At 42.6% G+C, this 19,137-nt stretch overlaps 1 protein-coding gene across 5 annotated transcripts in view; it reads left to right on the top strand.

Moving 5' to 3' along the window:
• Window positions 1–19,137, top strand: part of NVL (nuclear VCP like) — a 104,918-nt gene that overhangs the window by 65,104 nt on the left and 20,677 nt on the right. For 4 of the 5 annotated variants that reach the window (XR_745172.3, XM_003930311.4, XM_010340908.3 and 1 more), the window contains one exon: window positions 13,367–13,473. Coding sequence is in view for 4 of the 5 variants with exons in the window: in XM_003930311.4 (XP_003930360.3) it covers window positions 13,367–13,473 (107 nt within the window). In the remaining variant the exon portion in view is untranslated. Of the gene's footprint in view, window positions 1–13,366; window positions 13,474–19,137 lie in introns of those variants that run through there. The other variant, XM_074385244.1, reaches the window with a different exon arrangement.

Raw genomic sequence — 19,137 nt, 5'->3', positions numbered from 1 at the left:
TTTCTCTCAAAAGCCTCATTGAAGAAAAACATTGGTCTAGTTTCTTCCAGTAGATGGTCATCCTTTTTCAAGTGAGGAGTACAAATTAGTAAGGATGGGCTTAACATCTGTTGGTGGTGAGATAAGAAAATGCTAAAATTATTATGTTATTCAATGGTACTATTTTGATATATGGCTTGTCATATATGCTGTATATTAATAACATTATATACAAAAACAGTTAATAAATGATAAGACAGTTAAAAAAAAAAAAAAAAAAAGGAAGAAAAGAAAGTGGCCAAGCTGAGCATGGTGGCTCATGCCTGTAATCCTAGCACTTTGAGAGGTCGAGACAGGAGGATCACTTGAGCTTGAGAGTTTAAGACCAGCCTGGACAACACATGAGACCCTGTCTCTATTATTTAAAAACAAGTGAGAGTGGCTAAACATAACCTTTTATCAAGAACCCACCCTGCAATAACTAACCCACTCCCTTGAAACCAGCATTAATACATTCATGCGGACAGAGCCCTCATGACCTATTCACCTTTTAAAAGATCCCACTTCTTTTTTTTTTTTTTTTTTTTCTTTTTTCTTTTTTGAGACAGAGTTTCGCTCTTGTTACCCAGGCTGGAGTGCAATGGCGCGATCTCGGCTCACCGCAACCTCCGCCTCCTGGGTTCAGGCAATTCTCCTGCCTCAGCCTCCTGAGTAGCTGGGATTACAGGCACACGCCACCATGCCCAGCTAATTTTTTTTTGATTTTTTAGTAGAGACAGGGTTTCACCATGTTGACCAGGATGGTCTCGATCTCTTGACCTGGTGATACACCTGCCTCGGCTTCCCAAAGTGCTGGGATTACAGGCTTGAGCCACTGCACCCGGCCTAAGATCCCACTTCTTAACACTGTTTTATATGGGGATTAAGTTCCAACATGTGAATTTTGGGGGACACATTCAAACCACAGCAGAAACCTTTGGTTTCCTTTAATAACCTATTCTATCTTTTAACAAGTCTCACCATATTTTAAGTTTATTTATTTAATTTTATTTATTTATTTTGAGATGGAGTCTTGCTCTGTTGCCTAGGCTGGAGTGCAGTGGCATGATCTCAGCTCACTGCAACCTCCACCTCCTGGGTTCAAAGGATTCTCCTGCATCATACTCCTGAGTAGCTGGGACTACAGGCACATACCACCATGGCTGGCTAATTTTTGTATTTTTAGTAGAGACAAGGTTTCACCATGTGGGCCAGGCTGGTCTCAAACTCCTGACCTCAGGTGATCCGCTGGCTTCGGCCTCCCAAAGTGCTGGGATTACAGGCATAAGCCTCTATGCCCAGGCTGTTTATTTTAAACCCCAAGTTTAAAATGGCAGATGAAATGTAATGTGATATCAGTGTTTGGTTTCTTCCCTATGTGTATATATTGTCTTCCCCTAAAACTCTTCCATCTTTATTTTTCCTATAACAAAGTTGTTGCATTAATAACCTACATTTTAAAATAAATGTTGTAGATCTTCTTTGTTTTCATGCTTATTTGGCAATTCTGTTCCATTGTATACTATCATGTGACATTCTTTTCTTTTATTTATTTCTTTTTTTTTTTTTTTTTTTTTTTTGAGACAGAGTTTTGCTCTTGTTGCTCAGGCTAGAGTGCAGTGGCACAATCTTGGCTCACTGCAACCTCCAGCTCCTGGATTCAAGTGATTCTCCTGCCTCAGCCTCCCAAATAGCTGGGATAATAGGCATGCACCACCATGCCCAGCTAATTTTTTTGTATATTTAGTAGGGATGGAGTTTCTCCATGTTGGTCAGGCTGGTCCCGAACTCCTTACCTCAGGTGATCCTCCCACCTCGGCCTCCCAAAGTGCTGGGATTACAGGTGCAAGCCTTTTTGAGACAGGAGTCTTGCTCTGTCACCAGGCTGGAGTGCAGTGATGTGATCTCGGCTTACTGCAACCTCCGTCTTCTGGGTTCTACTGATTCCCCTGCCTTAGCCTCCTTAGTAGCTGGGGCTACAGGCACGTTCCACCATGCCTGGTTAATTTTTTTGTATTTTAGTAGAGACAGGGTTTTACCATGTTGGCCAGGATGGTCTCGATCTCCTGACCTCGTGGTCTGCCTGCCTTGACCTCTCAAAGTGCTGGGATTACAGGCATGAGCCACCACGACCGGCCTCATGTGATATTCTTTTGATTGCTTATAACTTCTTTTCTGCTTAGCTTTAAGAATTCCCTTCTTGCCTGATGTTCTGGTTAGCTGTTGCTGTATAACAAACTACTATAAAGCTTAGTGCTTTAAAATCACCATTTGTGGCTGGGCGCAGTGACACATCTGTAATCCCAGCACTTTGGGAGGCCAAGGCAGGTGGATCACTTGAGGTTATGAGTTCAAGACCTGTCCCACAACGTGAAACTCTGCCTCTACTAAAAATTCAGAAATTATAGGTGGCTATAGTCCCAGCTACTCAGAAGGCTGAGGTAGGATAATTGTTTGAACCTGGGAGGCAGAGGTTGCAGTGAGCCCAGATAGCACCACTGCACTCCAGCCTGGGTGACAGAGTGAGACTCCATCTAAAAAAAAAAGTCATTCTTGCTTGGTTCACAATTTTTAGGTCAGGAGTTTGGGATGGGCTTGCCTGGATAGTTCATCTTGGATCCACAAGCTATCGGCTTGGAGTGGCTGGACCAGAGAATCCATTTCAACAGTGGCCTCTTTGCTCACAATGCCTTCACGATCCTTGGTCTCTCTCCCAACCCACCCCACCCCCAAAATAATTCTCATCTTTTAAGTTCTTTTCATGTGGCTTGGGCTTCCAGTAGCATGCTTCTCTCAGAGTGCTTGCATTTCTTATGTGGTAGGCAGATTCTAAGCATCGAAAATGGAAGCTACCATTATTCTTAAAGGCGAACCCCAGAATAGGCAAACCTTATTGTTCTTGGTTGTGACAGAAAGGACCAGCTTCAAAAGGAGAGGAAATGGAAATGTAAAAATATCTGTGGTCAGCTTTAATCCTTTGTACCTATATTTTTCTTTTTAACACATTCTCCCTTTTATTAAGCAAGTTGTTTAACCACCTTATGGTTTGATGTTGTGGATCAGTCATATTAATATAATTTTCTTTAATCTGTAAGGAGATTTGCTCTTTCATTCATCCAATAATTATTGGATATTTACTGTATGCCTGGTCCTGCTGAGCTTTGGGAATCCAAAGGTGAACAAATCAGAAAACTCTTTGCCGGCGTATATTCTGCTTTGGAGCTGGGGAACAGGGTGGGGTGGGACTGGGAGTAATAAATAAATAAAATGAGGCTGGGTTCAGTGGCTCATGCCTGCAGTCCCAGCACTTTGAGAGGCTGAGGAGGATAGATCACCTGAGGTCATAAGTTCAAGATCAGCCTGACCAACTTGGCGAAACATCGTGTCTACTACGAATGCAAAAATTAGCCAGAGGTGGTCGTGGGTGCCAGTGATTCCAGCTACTCATGAGGCTGAGGCAGGAGAATCTCTTGAAAACCCAGGAAGCAGAGCCTGCAGTGAGCTAAGATTTCACCATTGCACTCCAGCCTGGGTGACAGAGCAAGCCTCATCTCAGGAAATAAAGGAGAAGTAACAGGGTGAGATAATAGAGAATGACTAGTGGTTAGGGAGGAGAGGCTAATTTAGATACTGTTGCCTGGGAAGGCTTCTTCAGAAAATGGCATGTGCACATGAAGCCAAATTATGTGAACCAAGCCATGCAGAAATCTGAGAGATGAGAGAATTCCAGATAGAGAACAAACAGTAAGTATAATACAGGCCCTGAGAGGAAAATAAGCTTGGCATGTTGGAAAACCAGCAAGACCAGTGTGCCTAAAGTGAAATGAATAAGGGAGACAGTGATGGAGAGTTGCAAGGGGCCTTTCAAGCTACAGCAAGGGATGTGGAATTTATTCTGATGTGATGGGGAGCTATTGGAGGGTAATGAGCAGTTTTTCTAACAGTTTGATAACTTTTAGACTAAAAGACCAACTTTTAACCATTGACTTTCTTATAATTTTTCTGATATATTTTACTTTATACATTGGAAAACATTTAAGAAGCAGTCCATAAACTTTCTGTATTCCCAGAGAAGTCCTTGACACAAAAGATACTCTGAGCTAGAAGATCTACAGTCCATGGGAGAAATTTGTATGAGCTTAATGGGAGAAGTAAGAAGTGGTAAAATTTGAGACTTTTTTTTTCTTTCTTCCCAGTCTTGGGTATGTCTTTACTCACAGCATAAAAGAGACATATTTTGGAAGTAAAACCAATAGGATTCTCTGGAATTAGATGTCGAGTAAGAGAAAGAAAATAAATAAGGGCTATTCTTATTGTTAGATTGTTTTACCTATACTGGGTAAAAGGTTTTGCCACTTCTGAGATAGGGAACACTTGGAGAAAAGTTGGTCTGTTTTTAGTTCTAAAATATCTGTTAAAGGAGATGAAAATAAGTTTATTTTATTTTATTTACAAGTCCATATTATTTAAAACACTTACCAGTAATAACAACTAGGTTCTTAGAGCATCTACTAAGTACCAGGCCCTCTGTTGAGCGCTTTACCATGTGAAACCTCACAACAGCCCTAAGAAGAAACTACATGTGTGCAAAAGTTGAACATTGGTGACTGATATGGTTTGGTTCTGTGTCCCCACCCAAATCTCAGCTCCAGTTGTGATTTTCACATATCAAGGGAAGGACCTCAGTTTCAAATCAAATGGCAGGAAAAGCTTATAACAAAAATTATTGTTCTCTGTCCCATCCCTTCTAATCCCCTGTGCAGAGGCAACCACTTGAGCTATTTTTTTCCTTCGTATTTTCAGATGTGCTCATATGGCTATTTCTTACCCATTTTAAACTGCCCATTAACTTCATTTTAAGGTAGATGAAGGTTCAGTTATCTTTCATTCACCCTTTCTCCACACCCTCCACCCCAACCATCACTGCCACACCATCTGCCTTCTTCTCCATCCTCCCAGTATTGTAATATAGTTTGATCAGAACTTTTGGTTAAGTCACTAGTCAGTATTTACATTACTATGGCTGTGTCAGTATTTCTCTCTGCTGACCCAAGCGTGACACTGATTAGATTTTCTTTCTCCTGTAACTCTTGTTCTGGGATTCGGTTGCCCTCATTTTTTTCTTTTGCTTTGTTTTCTGTTACTATACACATATTTTATAGAGCTGTCAATGTTATTTATTAAATGACATACCAGCTCTGTTTGTTTCTAGAGACCTCCCTCTGGAGCAGGCGTCCCCAAACTTTTTACACAGGGGGCCAGTTCACTGTCCCTCAGACCGTTGGAGGGCCGCCACATACTGTGCTCCTCTCACTGACCACCAATGAAAGAGGTGCCCCTTCCTGAAATGCAGCGGGGTGGGGGTGTGTGTGCCGGATAAATGGCCTCAGGGGACCTCATGCGGCCCGCGGGCTGTAGTTTGGGGCTGCCTGCTCTGGAGCTTTCCACCTTCCTGCTCTAATCTGGACTGGTTGCTTTAGGCCCATGGTCTAAACAGCTGTTATTTCAGGACTTCCTTTACTGTTTTCCTTCATTTGTCCTTTGTTTCTGATCTCATGGGTTTTGTGTGTGTTTTCCTTGCTTATGGCTTCATTTTGATGGAGCTTATCTTCCAGTGGCTTTCTAAGAAAGATTATGTAGGAAGTAGATTTTTTTCGATTGTTTGTATATTTGATTTGTTTTTCCAAATGTGAGACCATCCCCCATAGTTCTTTTATATTTGAAAGTATCTTTATTCCACCTTAATTTGGATTGGTAACCTGGCTGGGATAAAATTTTGAGTTCAAAATTATTTTTCTTCATAATTTATAGGCATTACTTTAAAAAAAAAAAAAGTTCCTTGTCATTCTCATTCTTTCCATGTGACTTTTTATTTGTTTGTTTAATTTGTGGGCTTAGCACTTGGTCTTAAACCCTCCTGGAATGATCTTCTGAATTTCCTCTTTTGTCTTATTTTTCATCTTCTTGCCTTTAATTTTTTCCCATTATCGAAGTACTAATGCCTAGAAAGTAAATGAAAATACTTTCACCATTCCACCTTCAGTTATTCTGAATAACTGGGACAGCCCTTTCCTTTTTTTTTTCTTTTTCTTTTTTTCTTTCTTTCTTTTTTTTTTTTTTTTTTTTTGAGACAGTTTCACTCTGTCACTGGAGTGCAGTGGCGAGATAACACCATTTGTTTATTTGCTTTTTTGAGACAGGGTCTCACTCTGTAGCCTAGGCTAGAGTGCAGTAATGCAGTCACAGCTCACTGCAGCCTCAACCTCCTAGGCTGAAGAGATCATCCCTTCAGCCTCTCATGTAGCTGGGACTGCAGGCACACACAACTACACCCAGTTAATTTTTTAAAAATATTTTTTGTAGAGATGATGTCTCACTATGTTGCCCAGACTCGTCTCAAATTCCTGGGCTCAAGAGATCCTCCCACCTCAGCTTCCCAATGTGCTGGGATTATAGGCGGGAAGCACCGTGCACAGCCCTAGCCCTCTTCTAATGTGTGCTGTATCAAAGTCCACATTCTTTTCTGGAAATAAGTGACTTCCTTGTGCTTAACCAGAGGAGATGCAGTTCCTTGTACCCTAGTTTTAGACTCTCCTACATACATCTTTGCATTCCCTTCTTAACATACCAGCTCCCATAAAGGATGTTCTCAGGGAACTGCCTGTTCCCCCTTAATCAGTCATCCAGCTGGTTAAAAAGATATTCCTGCACAGTTATTAAACCCAAATATCTTATTACTTTCTCTTCTACTCAATAATTATCTATTTTCTACCAGTATCAGCATACTATCCAGAAAGAGGTTCTGCCTTCTGTGTATGGCTCAGTTGGAAAAATAAATAAGGGCAGAGTGTGGTGGCTCACACCTGTAATCCCAGCACTTTGGGAGGCTGAGGCAAGAGGATCACTTGAGGCTAGGAGTTCCCTACTATCCCAGGCAACAAAGCAAGACCCCATCTCTACAAAATAAAATAAATATTAGCTGGATACACTGGTGTGTACCTGTAATCCCAGCTACTTGGGAAGCTGAGGCAGGAGAATAACTTGAAACCAGAAGTTTGAGGCCACAGTGAGCTATGATTACACCACTGCATTCCAGTACTCCAGCCTGGATAACAGAGTAATACCCTGTCTCAATAAATAAATAAATAAATAAATAAATAAATAAATAAGTAAGTAAATTATGATTATTTTGTGCAAGCTTCTGCAGGGCAGGGATTTGTTCTGCACTTTTGTATCTGAGAGGTAGCTTCTAGTTAGAGTCTCTGTCCATTCTAAGCCCTTAATAATTATAAAAGAGTGGATGACTCACAGAGAAGGTATTTATTTCATTGTACTAAGGTATTTACCACTGAAGTTCCAAGCTAAATGGAGTGTTTCTTCACCCATCTAGTCTGGATGCTTTGGGTCATTGTTGAATGCATTATTGAATGTAATTGAACAATGACTTGGTGCCATGGTCAAGCCTGTATGTTTTGCCCTTTGGCACAGTTCTGCCCTTTTAAAATTAAGTTATACCCAGCCAGAACTTCAGCTGATTTATAGATGCCATGGTATGTGGTAGAGCTCAATAATTATTTGTTTAGGGCTGGGCAGGATGGCTCACACTTGTAATCCCAGCACTTTGGGAGGCTGAAGTGACAGATTATTTGAGGCCAGGAGTTCAAGACCAGCCTTGGCTAATATGGTGAAATCTCTACTAAAGAGATTATTTTTAGTCTCTACTAAAAATACAAAAACAAAACAAAACAAAACAAAACAAAAGCAAAAAACAACCTCGGTATGGTGGCACACACCTGTAACCCCAGCTACTTGGGAAGCTGAGCCACAAGAATCACTTGAACCTGGGAAGTGGAGGTTGCAGTGAGCTGAGATTGTGCTACTGCACTCCAGCCTGGGCAACAGAATGAGATTCTGTCTCAAAACAAACAAACAAACAAAAAGTCATTTTTATTCTTATTGTTTAATGAATCGTAAGTAGAAACCTATTTCATGAAGGTTGTCTGATCTTGTCATTATTTTCATTGGCTATATTTATAGTGTTGTTAGTCTAAGGATTCATTTTTTTAAAAAGTTTGACTGAGATATAAGTGGGATATCTTAAAACTTACCCATTTTAAGTATATCATTCAGTGGTTTTGAGTATATTTATAAAGCTTTACAGCCATCCCAACAATCTAATCTTAGAATATTTGCATCACCTGGCCTGGGAGAGGTGGCTCACGCCTGTAATCCTAACACTTTGGGAGGCCAAGGCGGGTGGATCACTTGAGGCCAGAAGTTTGAGATCAGCCTGGCCAACACAGGAAACCTCTTCTCTACCGAAAACAGAAAAATTAGCCGGGCGTGGTGGTACACGCCTATAGTCCCAACTACTTGGGAGGTTGAGGCAGGAGAATAGCTTGAACCCAGGAGGCAGAGGTTGCAGTGAGCCAAAATTGCAGCACTACACTCCAACCTGGGCAACGGAGTAAGAAAAAATTTCTATCACCCTTAAAAAATCTCATGCCTGTTAGCATTCACTTTTTCTTTTCTCATCTCCGGCCTTAGGCAACCACTAATCCACACCTTACTCCCTCCCACATTCCCTCCCTTCCTTCCTTGATTCCTTTTTTCCTTCCTTCCTTTTTTTTTTTTTGTAGAGACAGGGTCTCATTATTTTAGCCAAGTTGGTCTCAAACTCTGGCCTGCAGCAGGCCTCCTGCCTTGGCCTCTGAAAGTACTGAGGTTTTAGGCATGAGCCACTACTGGCCATCATCTACTTTCTGTCTGCATAAATGTGTCTATTCTGGATATCTTATGTAAATAGCATAATATAGTATGTGGGCTTTTAAGTCTGGCTTCTTTCCCTTAGCATAATGTTGTCAAAGTTTATTCATATTGTAGAATGTACCAGTACTTCATTCCTTTTCATTATGAAATAATATGCCATAGTATGGATATACCACATTTTGTTTAATCACCAGTTAGACATCTGGGCTATTTCTGTTTTTTGGCTACTATGAATAATGCTGCATTCATGTGTACATTTTTGTGTGGACATAGGTTTTAATTTTTCCTGGGTCTATATCTAGGAGTAGAATTGCTGGATCATACGATAACTCCATGTTTAACGTTTTGAGAAACTGCTAAACTCTTCCAAAATGGCTGCATCATTTTTTATATTCCCACTAGTCATTCTGATATTACAATATATGAGAGTTCTAATTTATTCATGTTCTTACTAATACCTATTACTGTCTTTTTAAATTATAGCCATTCTAGTGGATATGAGGTAGTATTTCACTCTGATTTGATTTGCATTATGATAACTGGAAGTGTTGAACATCTTTTATTGTGCTTGTTGGTCATTTGTATATCTTCTTTGGGGATATGTCTGTTTGAATCATTCTTTAGTTAGGTTATTTGCCTTGTCATGGAGTAGAAAGAGTTCTTTCTTCTAGATACAAGTCTAAAATCAGATATGTGATTTACGTATATTTTCACCCAATCTGTGGATTGTCTTCTCTTTCTTGATGTCATTTGAAACAAGTTTTTTGTTGTTGTTTTTATTTTATTTTTTTAGTTATCCAGTATTCATTTTTGTCCTGTAACAAGTTTTTGATTTTGATAAATTCCAATTGATGTGTTTTTTCTTTTATTGCCTACAATTTTGATGTTATGTCAGTGGTGTAAATGTCATTGCCTAACCAACGGTCACAAAAATTAACTCCTGCATTTTCTTCTCAAAGTTTTATGCTTTTAGCTCTTACATTTAAGTCTTTGATCCACTTTGAGTTAATTTGTATGTGTGAAGAAAGTATCCAAATTCATTCTTTTGAGTGTCAGTATCCCACCCATGTCAGGCCCAGTACAGTGACTCATGCTGGTAATCCCAGCACTTTGGGAGGTCAACACTGGAGAATTGTTTGAGCTCAAGAGTTCAAGACCAGCCTGGGCAACGTAGTGAGACCTCAGTGCTACAAAAAATAAAGAAAATTAGATGGGCATGGTTGTGCATGCCTCTAGTCCTAGCTACTTGGGAGGCTGAAGTGGGAGGATTTCTTGAGCCTGTTAAAATTTGCGCTTTGAATGAAGAGACACCCCCCCACCCCCCCAACCCCCCGCAAACAGGCTTTGTGTGAGCAACATGGCTGTTTATTTACCTGGGTGCATGTGGGCTAAGGCTGAAAAGGGCGTTAGAGAAGGGTGGTGGGTTAGGAGTTGGTTTTATAGGTTGGGGCAAATCTTTTGGGGAGGGGGCAGGGGTGGTACAGAGTAAGATAGGTTACAGTAGTGGGGGTAGGGGCAAGGAGTATACATTGCCATAAGTTCAGTTACAATGGCAGGTGGGGTAAGAGTAGTTAAGATGGGCCAGGTGCAGTGGCTCAAGCCTGTAATCCCAGCACTTTGGGAGGCCGAGGCGGGTAGATCACGAGGTCAAGAGATCGAGACCATCCTGGTCAACATGGTGAAACCCCGTCTCTACTAAAAATACAAAAAATTAGCTGGGCGTGGTGGCGCGTGCCTGTAATCCCAGCTACTCAGGAGGCTGAGGCAGGAGAATTGCCTGAACCCAGGAGGCGGAGGTTGCGGTGAGCCGAGATCGTGCCATTGCACTCCAGCCTGGGTAACAAGAGCGAAACTCTGTCTCAAAAAAAAAAAAAAAAAAAAAAAATCGTGTTTTCTTTTTACTTAATTAGTAGTTAAGATGGTTGGGTGGGATGAAGGGAAGCTTATGTGGGTGGAGGGGGAGGCTCCGCTGGGTGATCAGAGATAATGGGTGATCAGAGATAATGGCAAACGCAGACAGGGGTTGGGGGGTGCTCAGCCAAAGTAGGCAGGACTTTAGACTTTCTGGGTCCAGGCTTGCACGTGGAGGCCTGACAGAGCTCAGGAGATCAAGGCTTCAGTGAGCTATGATATATATATATATATCACTGCACTCCAGCCTGGGCTACAGCGTGAGACCTTGTCTCCAGAAAGGAAAAAAAAAAAAAAAAAAAAATCCACTTGTCCTAGCACCTTTGTTGCAAAGATTAATTACTCCCTCATAGAATTATCTTTCTACCTTTGCCTAAAATTTAGGGTCAATTTGTAACAAAATAATGCTTTCCTAAAGTTAAAAGTTGCTACTCTTACCTCTCAATTTTAACTTTTTTTTTTCTTTTTTAATTAGTGTGTTGTGTTTTTTTTTTTTACCAATGGTAAGCTGTAATAGCTTTTTTGCAGTGGTGGGCAGGGGGGGTCCTTGATATAGAACAGTAGGTGCTGCTTATCAACATTTGAAAAAGAGAGTTCTGCCGGGCACGGTGGTGCGTACCTGTAGTCCCAGCTATTCGGGAGGCTGAGGCTGGAGAATCTCTTGAGTCCAGGAGTTCTGGGCTGTAGTGCACTATGCTGATCGGGTGTCTGCACTAAGTTCGGCATCAATATGGTGACCTCCCGGGAGCAGGGGACTACCAGGTTGCCTAAGGAGGGGTGAACCGGCCTGGGTCGGAAATGGAGCAGGTCAAAACTCCCTGGCTGATCAGTAGTGGGATCGCGCCTGTGAATAGCCACTATACTCCAGCCTGGGCAACATAGTGAGACCCAGTCTCTTTAAAAAAAAAAAAAGAAGAAGAAGATTTGTTTTTGTGGGGTTGTTTGTTTGTTTTGAAGTGGAGTTTCACTCTTGTTGCCCAGGCTGCTGTGCAATGGCATCGTCTCAGCTCACCACAACCTCTGCCTCCCGAGTTCAGGCTATTCTGCCTCAGCCTCTGGGGTAGCTGGAAATCTAGGCATGTGCCACCATGCCTGACTAATTTTGTATTTTTAGTAGGGATGGGATTTCTCCATGATGGTCAGGGAGGTCTCAAACTCCTGACCTCAGGTAATCTGCCCACCTCGGCCTCCCAAAGTGCTGGGATTACAGGTGTGAGCCATTGCACCTGGGACACTTTTTTTTTTTTTTTTTTTAAAAGACGGTCTCACTCTGTTGCCCAGGCTGGAGTGCAGTGGCATGATCTTGGCTCACTGCAACCTCTGCTTCCCAGGTTCAAGAATTCTGCTGCCTCAGTCTCTTGAGTGGCTGGGATTACAGGTGCACACCACCACACTTGGCTAATTTTTGTATTTTTAGTAGAGACCAAGTTTCACCATGTTGCCCAGGCTGTTCTGGAACTCCTGACCTCAAGTGATCTTCTCACCTCAGCCTCCCAAAGTGCTGAGATTACAGGTGTGAGCCTCCATGCCTGGCCTGTGTTTCTATGTTTAAATTAAAAGATGTTTCAACAGCATGAAAATTGGCATAGATCTGAGACACATAGATCAAAGGAACAGAAAAAAAATCCAGAAGTATTCCTATGCATATCTAGATAGTTTATGTTTTTATAAAGCACAAAGGCAATGCAGTGGATAATGTAAAGTCTTTTCAACAGTGGGTACTGGAGCAATTGAATATCTATAGGCAAAAAGAAAAACTGAACCTTATTCCATACCGCTACCACATGCCACAAGTCAAAATGAATCAAAAACCAATGAAAACAACACTATAAAATTCTTGGAAGAAAACACTGGAGAAATTTTTTTCTACCTTGGATTAAGCAGATTTCCTATATGACATTAAAAGCACAAACCATAAAAGAGCAAATAGATAAACTGCTCTTTGAAAGGTGCCAGTAAGCCAGGTGCGGTGGTACACACCTGTAAACCCAGCTACTCAGGAGACTGAGTCAAGAGGCTCCCTTGAACTCAAGAGTTCGAGGCTAGCCTGGGCAGCACAGTGAGACTCAGTCTCTTTAAAAAGTGCAAATAAGAGAACATAAAAATAAACCACAGACTAGGAGAAAATATTTGCAAAGCATATATCTGTTAAAGGATTAAAAACTACACCATTTTCGGCCAAACATCGTGGCTTACACCTATAATCCCAGCACTGTGGGAGGCCGATGGGGGCGGCTCACGAGGTCCAGAGATCAAGACCATCCTGGGCAACATGGTGAAACCCAGTCTCTACTAAAAATACAAAAAGTAGCTGGACATGGTGTCGCATGCCTGTAATCCCAGCTTCTTGGGAGGCAGAGGCACGAGAATCACTTGAACCCAGGAGGCAGAGGTTTCAGTGAGCCAAGATTGTGCCACTGCACTCCAGCCTGGTGACAGAACGAGACTTCGTTTCAAAAAAAAAAATTAGGCATGGTGGCATGCCCCTGTAGTCTTAGCTACTCGGGAGGCTGAGGTGAGAGAATCACCTGAGCCTGGGAGGTTGAGGCTGCAGGGAGCTGAGATGGGAGACAGAATCTGGGAGACAGAACGAGACCCTGTTTCAAAAAAATAAAATTAAATTAAAATTAAAAGTTTTATTAAGACTTTTTCCTCCCTTCTTCTCTAGATATAATTGACCCTGCAATCCTGCGCCCAGGCCGCCTGGACAAAACACTGTTTGTGGGTTTACCACCCCCTGCAGATCGCCTTGCCATCTTAAAAACTATCACAAAAGTGAGTAAAGGAAATGGTATATTTTTGTGTATGTTTCTCTTGTTTTAAATAGAGACAGTTATAACAGGTAGTAATTTTATTTGACTAATTACTCTTTCTGTAGTTGTAAATGTTTGCCCAGCCTGTATCTCCCAAAGGCAAGGTGAACTGATCTTCAGTTATTACTTTAAAATAATTTACCTCAGATCTTCTTTGAAATAGAATAGAAACTTTTGGAGAAACTCCAGCACTTTGGGAGGGCGAGGTGGACAGATTTAAGCTCAAGAGGTCAGGACTAGCCTGGGCAATATAGTGAGATTCTGTCTCTACAAAAAAAAGAAAAAATTAGCCAGATATGGTGGCATGCACCTGTAGTGCCATGAACTCAGAAGGCTGAGGTGGAGGGACTGCTTGAACCAAGGGGGTCAAGGTTTCAGTGAGCTGTGGTCATGCCACTGCACTGCAGCCTGGGCAACAGAGCAAGACCCTATCTCTAAAAATAAATAAGTGGGCCAAACACATTGGCTCACCTGCAATCCCAGCACTTTGGGAAGCCAAAGCTGGTGGATTGCTTGAGCTCAGGATCAGTCTGGGAAAGATGGAGAAACCCCATCTCTACAAAAAATAAAAAATTAGCTGATATCAATGGTTCAGTCCTGGCTGAAGCTGGAGAATCACTTGAGCCCAAGAAGTGGAGGTTGCAGTCGGCCAGGATTGTACCACTGCACTCAAGCTTGGGTGACAGACTAAGACGCTCTCTTAAAAAAAAAAAAAAAAAAATTAGCTGGGCATGGTGGCGCGTGCCTGTAATCCCAGTTACTCAGGAGGCTGAGGCAGGAGAATTGCCTGAGCCCAGGAGGCGAAGGTTGCGGTGAGCCGAGATTGCGCCATTGCACTCCAGCCTGGGTAACAAGAGCGAAACTCCGTCTCAAAAAAAAACAAAAAACAAAAAAAAAAAACTTGGAACTAGTTTTTCTGCCCTTCACACATTACATTTCGAGGTCTGTATAAGTGCTTTGTATCTACGTTTCTATAGCCTTGGGATGGGAGAGGGAGCTAACCCATGGTGTTAACCCCTCTGAAGATGAAATGGCTTGGCTTGTACCTGGACCCGATCTGTCCTTCCAATTAGAGATACCTCCCCTGTGGTAGCTGTCCACCTCCCTGGAAAGTTGCATACCTTGGCAGTTCTTCCTGATTCTGCTGAAATCCCTTGATTATGTGTGTCTAACTTTTTCTAGAGCTGTCTTCTCCTCAGGCTGCTTGTCTCCAGCTTGGAATATTAATGGACATCACAAGATTTTGTCAAGTTACCTTCTTTCTTCCTTACTCCTTCCCAGTATTGGAGGCCTAATTATCAGCCATTTTTGAATTTTCTCTTTGCACCCACGTTTCAACATTTGCAGCAGGAAGGTTTACTCCTTTCTTTGTTTGATTGCTACTGGTAAATTTTAAAACTTTTTTTAGTATATTCTTTCGATGCTGACAAAGGAAGATTCTGCGATCCTCCTTCACTGGGCCATCATTACCTAAAACTGTCTTTAGCAGCGTTCCTAACAATCACCCAGAGGAGGGAGAACAGGGCAGATGAGAACAGAAGGAAGATCATCCTTATAGGGTAAAAAGATTCCGTTAATGGCAGTATGGAAAGTAGCTTAAAAGCCAGTAAAACTAAAAGCTATGAATTTAAGCATGTTAGAACTAATGCAGTTATGACTCAGAAACATCAGTGAAAAAGAAAAAATAACGAACTAAGGTATTATCACAGGAATAACAAGGAAGATATAGATAAGATAACTGTTTAAAGGTTTTAATTAGTAGGACATTGAATTAACTGTAGAGTTGGGAGGTAAAGGAAAAGGTAGATGAATTTGCAGCTTGTGTAGCTGGTGGCATCTACTAGGATAAGAGGTCTGGGAGATGAGCTTCAGGTGCCTCGGCATTATCCAAGTGGAGAGGTCGAGCAGCATGTTGGGTGTGTGGTTGGGAGTTCAGGAGAGTCCTCTGGCTGGGTTATAGTTTTGCCTGTCACCAGGACATAGCTGGTGGTAAAAGCCATGAAAACATGTTGCTTTTGTTTGTTGGTTCTCAACCTAAGGCAATTTTCCCACCTCCCCACCTCACGTTCCCAGGGAACATTTGGCAATGTCTAGGGACATGTGTTTACCACTACGGCAGAGGAATGATAATGCTGCCAAATATCCCACACTGCACAGGATAGCCAACAACAAAGAATTATGCAAGGCCAGGCATGATGGCTCATGCCTGTAAGCCCAGCCCTTTGGGAAGCTGAGGCAGGAGGATCACTTGAGCCAAAGAGTTTGAGATCAGCCTGGGCCGCAGAGTGAGACCCGGTCTTCTACAAGGAAATTTTTTTTTTTTTGAGATGGAGTCTCACTCTATTGCCCAGGCTGGAGTACAGTAGCGCCCTCTCAGCCCACTGCAACCTCCCAGGTTCAAGTGATCATACTGCCTCAGCCTCCTGAGTAGTGGTGATTACAGGCATACATGACCACGCCCAGCTAATTTTTGTATTTTTGGTATAGATGGGGTTTCACCATGTTGGCCAGGGTGGTCTCGAACTCCTGATATTGTGATCCACCTGCTTCAGTCTCCCAAAGTGCTCAGATTACAGGTGTGAGCCACTGCACCCAGCCAAGAAAATGTTTTTAATTAGCCGTGCATAGTGGCATGTACCTGTAGTCCCAGCTACTTGGTAGGCTGAGGTGGGAGGATGGCTTTACCCTAAGAGGTCAAGGCTGCAATGAGCCATGATCACACCACTGCACTCCAGCCTGAGCAACAGAGCTGAGACACTATCTCAAGGGAAAAAAACAATTATCCAACTCAAAATATCAGTAATGCGAAAGTTAAGAAACACTGCTTTGGTTGCATATACTTCTTTTTTTGAGACAGAGTTTCGCTCTTGTTACCCAGGCTGGAGTGCAATGGCATGATCTCGGCTCACCGCAACCTCCGCCTCCTGGGTTCAGGCAATTCTCCTGCCTCAGCCTCCTGAGTAGCTGGGATTACAGGCACACGCCACCATGCCCAGCTAATTTTTTGTATTTTTAGTAGAGACAGGGTTTCACCATGTTGACCAGGATGGTCTTGATCTCTTGACCTCGTGATCCACCTGCCTCGGCCTCCCAAAGTGCTGGGATTACAGGCATGAGCCACCGCGCCCGACCCACGCATATACTTCTTTCTTGGCATCAAACAAGTTTGATGATGAATGCATCATGGCATTTTCCCTTCCTTTCGTTGGCTCTGTTTTTGTTTTTGTTTTTAAATAGGGTGTCAAAAAAAGAGGCCTTGTTTGTCACCCATGCTGGAATGCAGTGGTGTAATCTTAGCTCACTGCAACCTCGGCCTCACAGGTTCAAGCAAATCTGCCTCAGCCTTCCCAAGTAGCTGGGGCTACAGGTGCACGCTACCATACCTGGCTAATTTTTTGTGTGTTTTTAGTAGAGACGGGATTTCACTATGTTAGCCAGGCTGATCTCAAACTCCTGACTTCAAGTGATCTGCCCACCTTGGCCTCCCAAAGTGCTGGGATTACAGGCATGAGCCACCATGGCTCTGTCATTAGGAACTATGATAGTGAGATTTCGTTTGCTTTGGTCAATGTATGTGGGTGTGTATGTATATACAAATAAGCACACACATATAATCCAAGCTTGTTTCTATGAATTTCCTGTAATCATGGTGATAAAATGATAAGCCTTTCATACTTGTCCTTGGGATTTCATGAACTAAGGAGAAAAGTTGGATTGGTATATATTTCTAGACATGCCAGACATGAGGCATGTGGTATTCGGAGCATTATAGATTTGGACCCAGAAGAATAATTGACTCATTCTTCCTGTTGTGTTTCATTCAGACCAAGGTCCGAATATTCAAAGTACCCCACTTCGGCCAGGCACAGTGGCTCATGCCTGTCATCTCAGCACTGTGGGAGGCCGAAGCAGGTGAATCACTTGAGGTCAGGAGTTCAAGACCAGCCTGGCCAACATAGTGAAAACCCATCTCTATTAAAAATACAAAAATTAGCTTGGCATTGTGCTGCATGCCTGTAATCCCAGCTACCTGGGAGGCTGAGGCAGAAGAATCCCTTGAACCCGGGAGGCGGAGGTTACAGTGAGCCAAGATCGTGCCATTGCACTCCAGCCTGCACAACAGAAGTGAGACCCCATCTTAAAAAAAAAATTCCACTTTGTCCATAGGTATTTGTTATAAACTAAATACATCCTTGACTGTGCAGAGACTAAGAAACATAAGACATTGTCTTACCTCTCAGGAGCTTGCCTTCTAGATGATCATAGAAATGTTTATGAAACAACAACAAATGTATTATTCATTCATTCCTGAGGAGGGGAAGTAAATAAAGGTGACTGAAACAGTGTGGAGATTTCAACTATATATATAAAGACATTCAGTGAAAAACGTCAGGAAGGAAATATGCCAGAATACCCACAGTGCTTGCCTCTGGGAGATGGCGTTATCCGTGATTTTTCTGCTTTGTCAGTGCTCTTCAACTGAAGCCCACCAAGAACACACGTGTAGCTGAACAAGTTGGGCTTATTACTCTTTGCAGTTCAGGAGAATGTACCCCATGGGGAACTAGGGGCATTATCTCAGTAAGAGGGTATTAGAAAGGACTTAATTGATTTGGGACTCGTGTTGGATTTGGGAAGGATTTGATAACGGGCTTTGCCCTGAATGGCTGTTGAAACACAAGCATGATTCTGTAATTGCATGACTTAATAAATCTTACCTAAAAGGAAGGAAGACTACACCAAGGCTAAAACTGTGATTGGCAAAGAAACAGCAGTTATATTAGCTAGGATGGTGGATGTTTGGTCATTTTTGTGTCTTGGACAGTGTTTGTGCTTTGTCCATGTTCAGACTTCATTACAGAGTTCTCATTCTGTCTTGATCCTTCATGGTCACAAAGTGGCGTTAGGTAATGTCCATATTCTGTGGAATTGTTTGTTTCATAGGAGAGCACCATAGCCTCACTGTAAGGGCCCAGCCAGCTTGGAGCAACAACAAGACCCACCTGATAATATCAGGCTAGATACCCAGGGCTTCTCAGCTCACTGTAACCTCTGCCTGCGGGGTTCAAGCGATTCTCCTGCCTCAGCCTCCCGAGTAGCTGGGATTACAGGTACCACCACGCACAACTGATTTTTGTATTTTTAGTAGAGATGGGGTTTCACCATGTTGGCCAGGCTGGTCTCAAACTCCTGACCTCATGATCTGCCAGCCTCAGCCTCCCAAAGTGCTGGGATTACAGGCGTGAGGCACCGTGCCCAGCCATTTTTCTAGTTTTAGTAGCGACAGGGTTTTGCCATGTTGGTCAAGCTGGTCTCAGACTCCTGGTCTCAAGTGATCTGCCTGCCTTGGCCTCCCAAAGTGCTCATTTGCTTTATATTTTCAGATTTTCTCTCATTACTATATGTATGTATGTATTTGGTTTGTCTATCTGTGTAAAGAATAGTCATCTGGCATAAATGGGGTGGGTAAGAGAGAGGAGCCCTGCAGCTTCCAAGCATGAAGTTGTGAATATAGGAGAAGACACACACAAAAAAACACAAAAGACATTTTGATAGAAAAAGTCAATTTTGGGCAGGTGCAGTGGCTCACACCTGTAATCCCAATGCTTTGGGAGGCCGAGGCGGG

Source organism: Saimiri boliviensis, chromosome 14, assembly GCF_048565385.1.
Source record: "Saimiri boliviensis isolate mSaiBol1 chromosome 14, mSaiBol1.pri, whole genome shotgun sequence".
NCBI lineage: Eukaryota > Metazoa > Chordata > Mammalia > Primates > Cebidae > Saimiri > Saimiri boliviensis.
The sequence above is the reverse complement of the archived record's forward strand: the minus strand, read 5'-3'. Positions and strand labels throughout refer to the sequence as shown.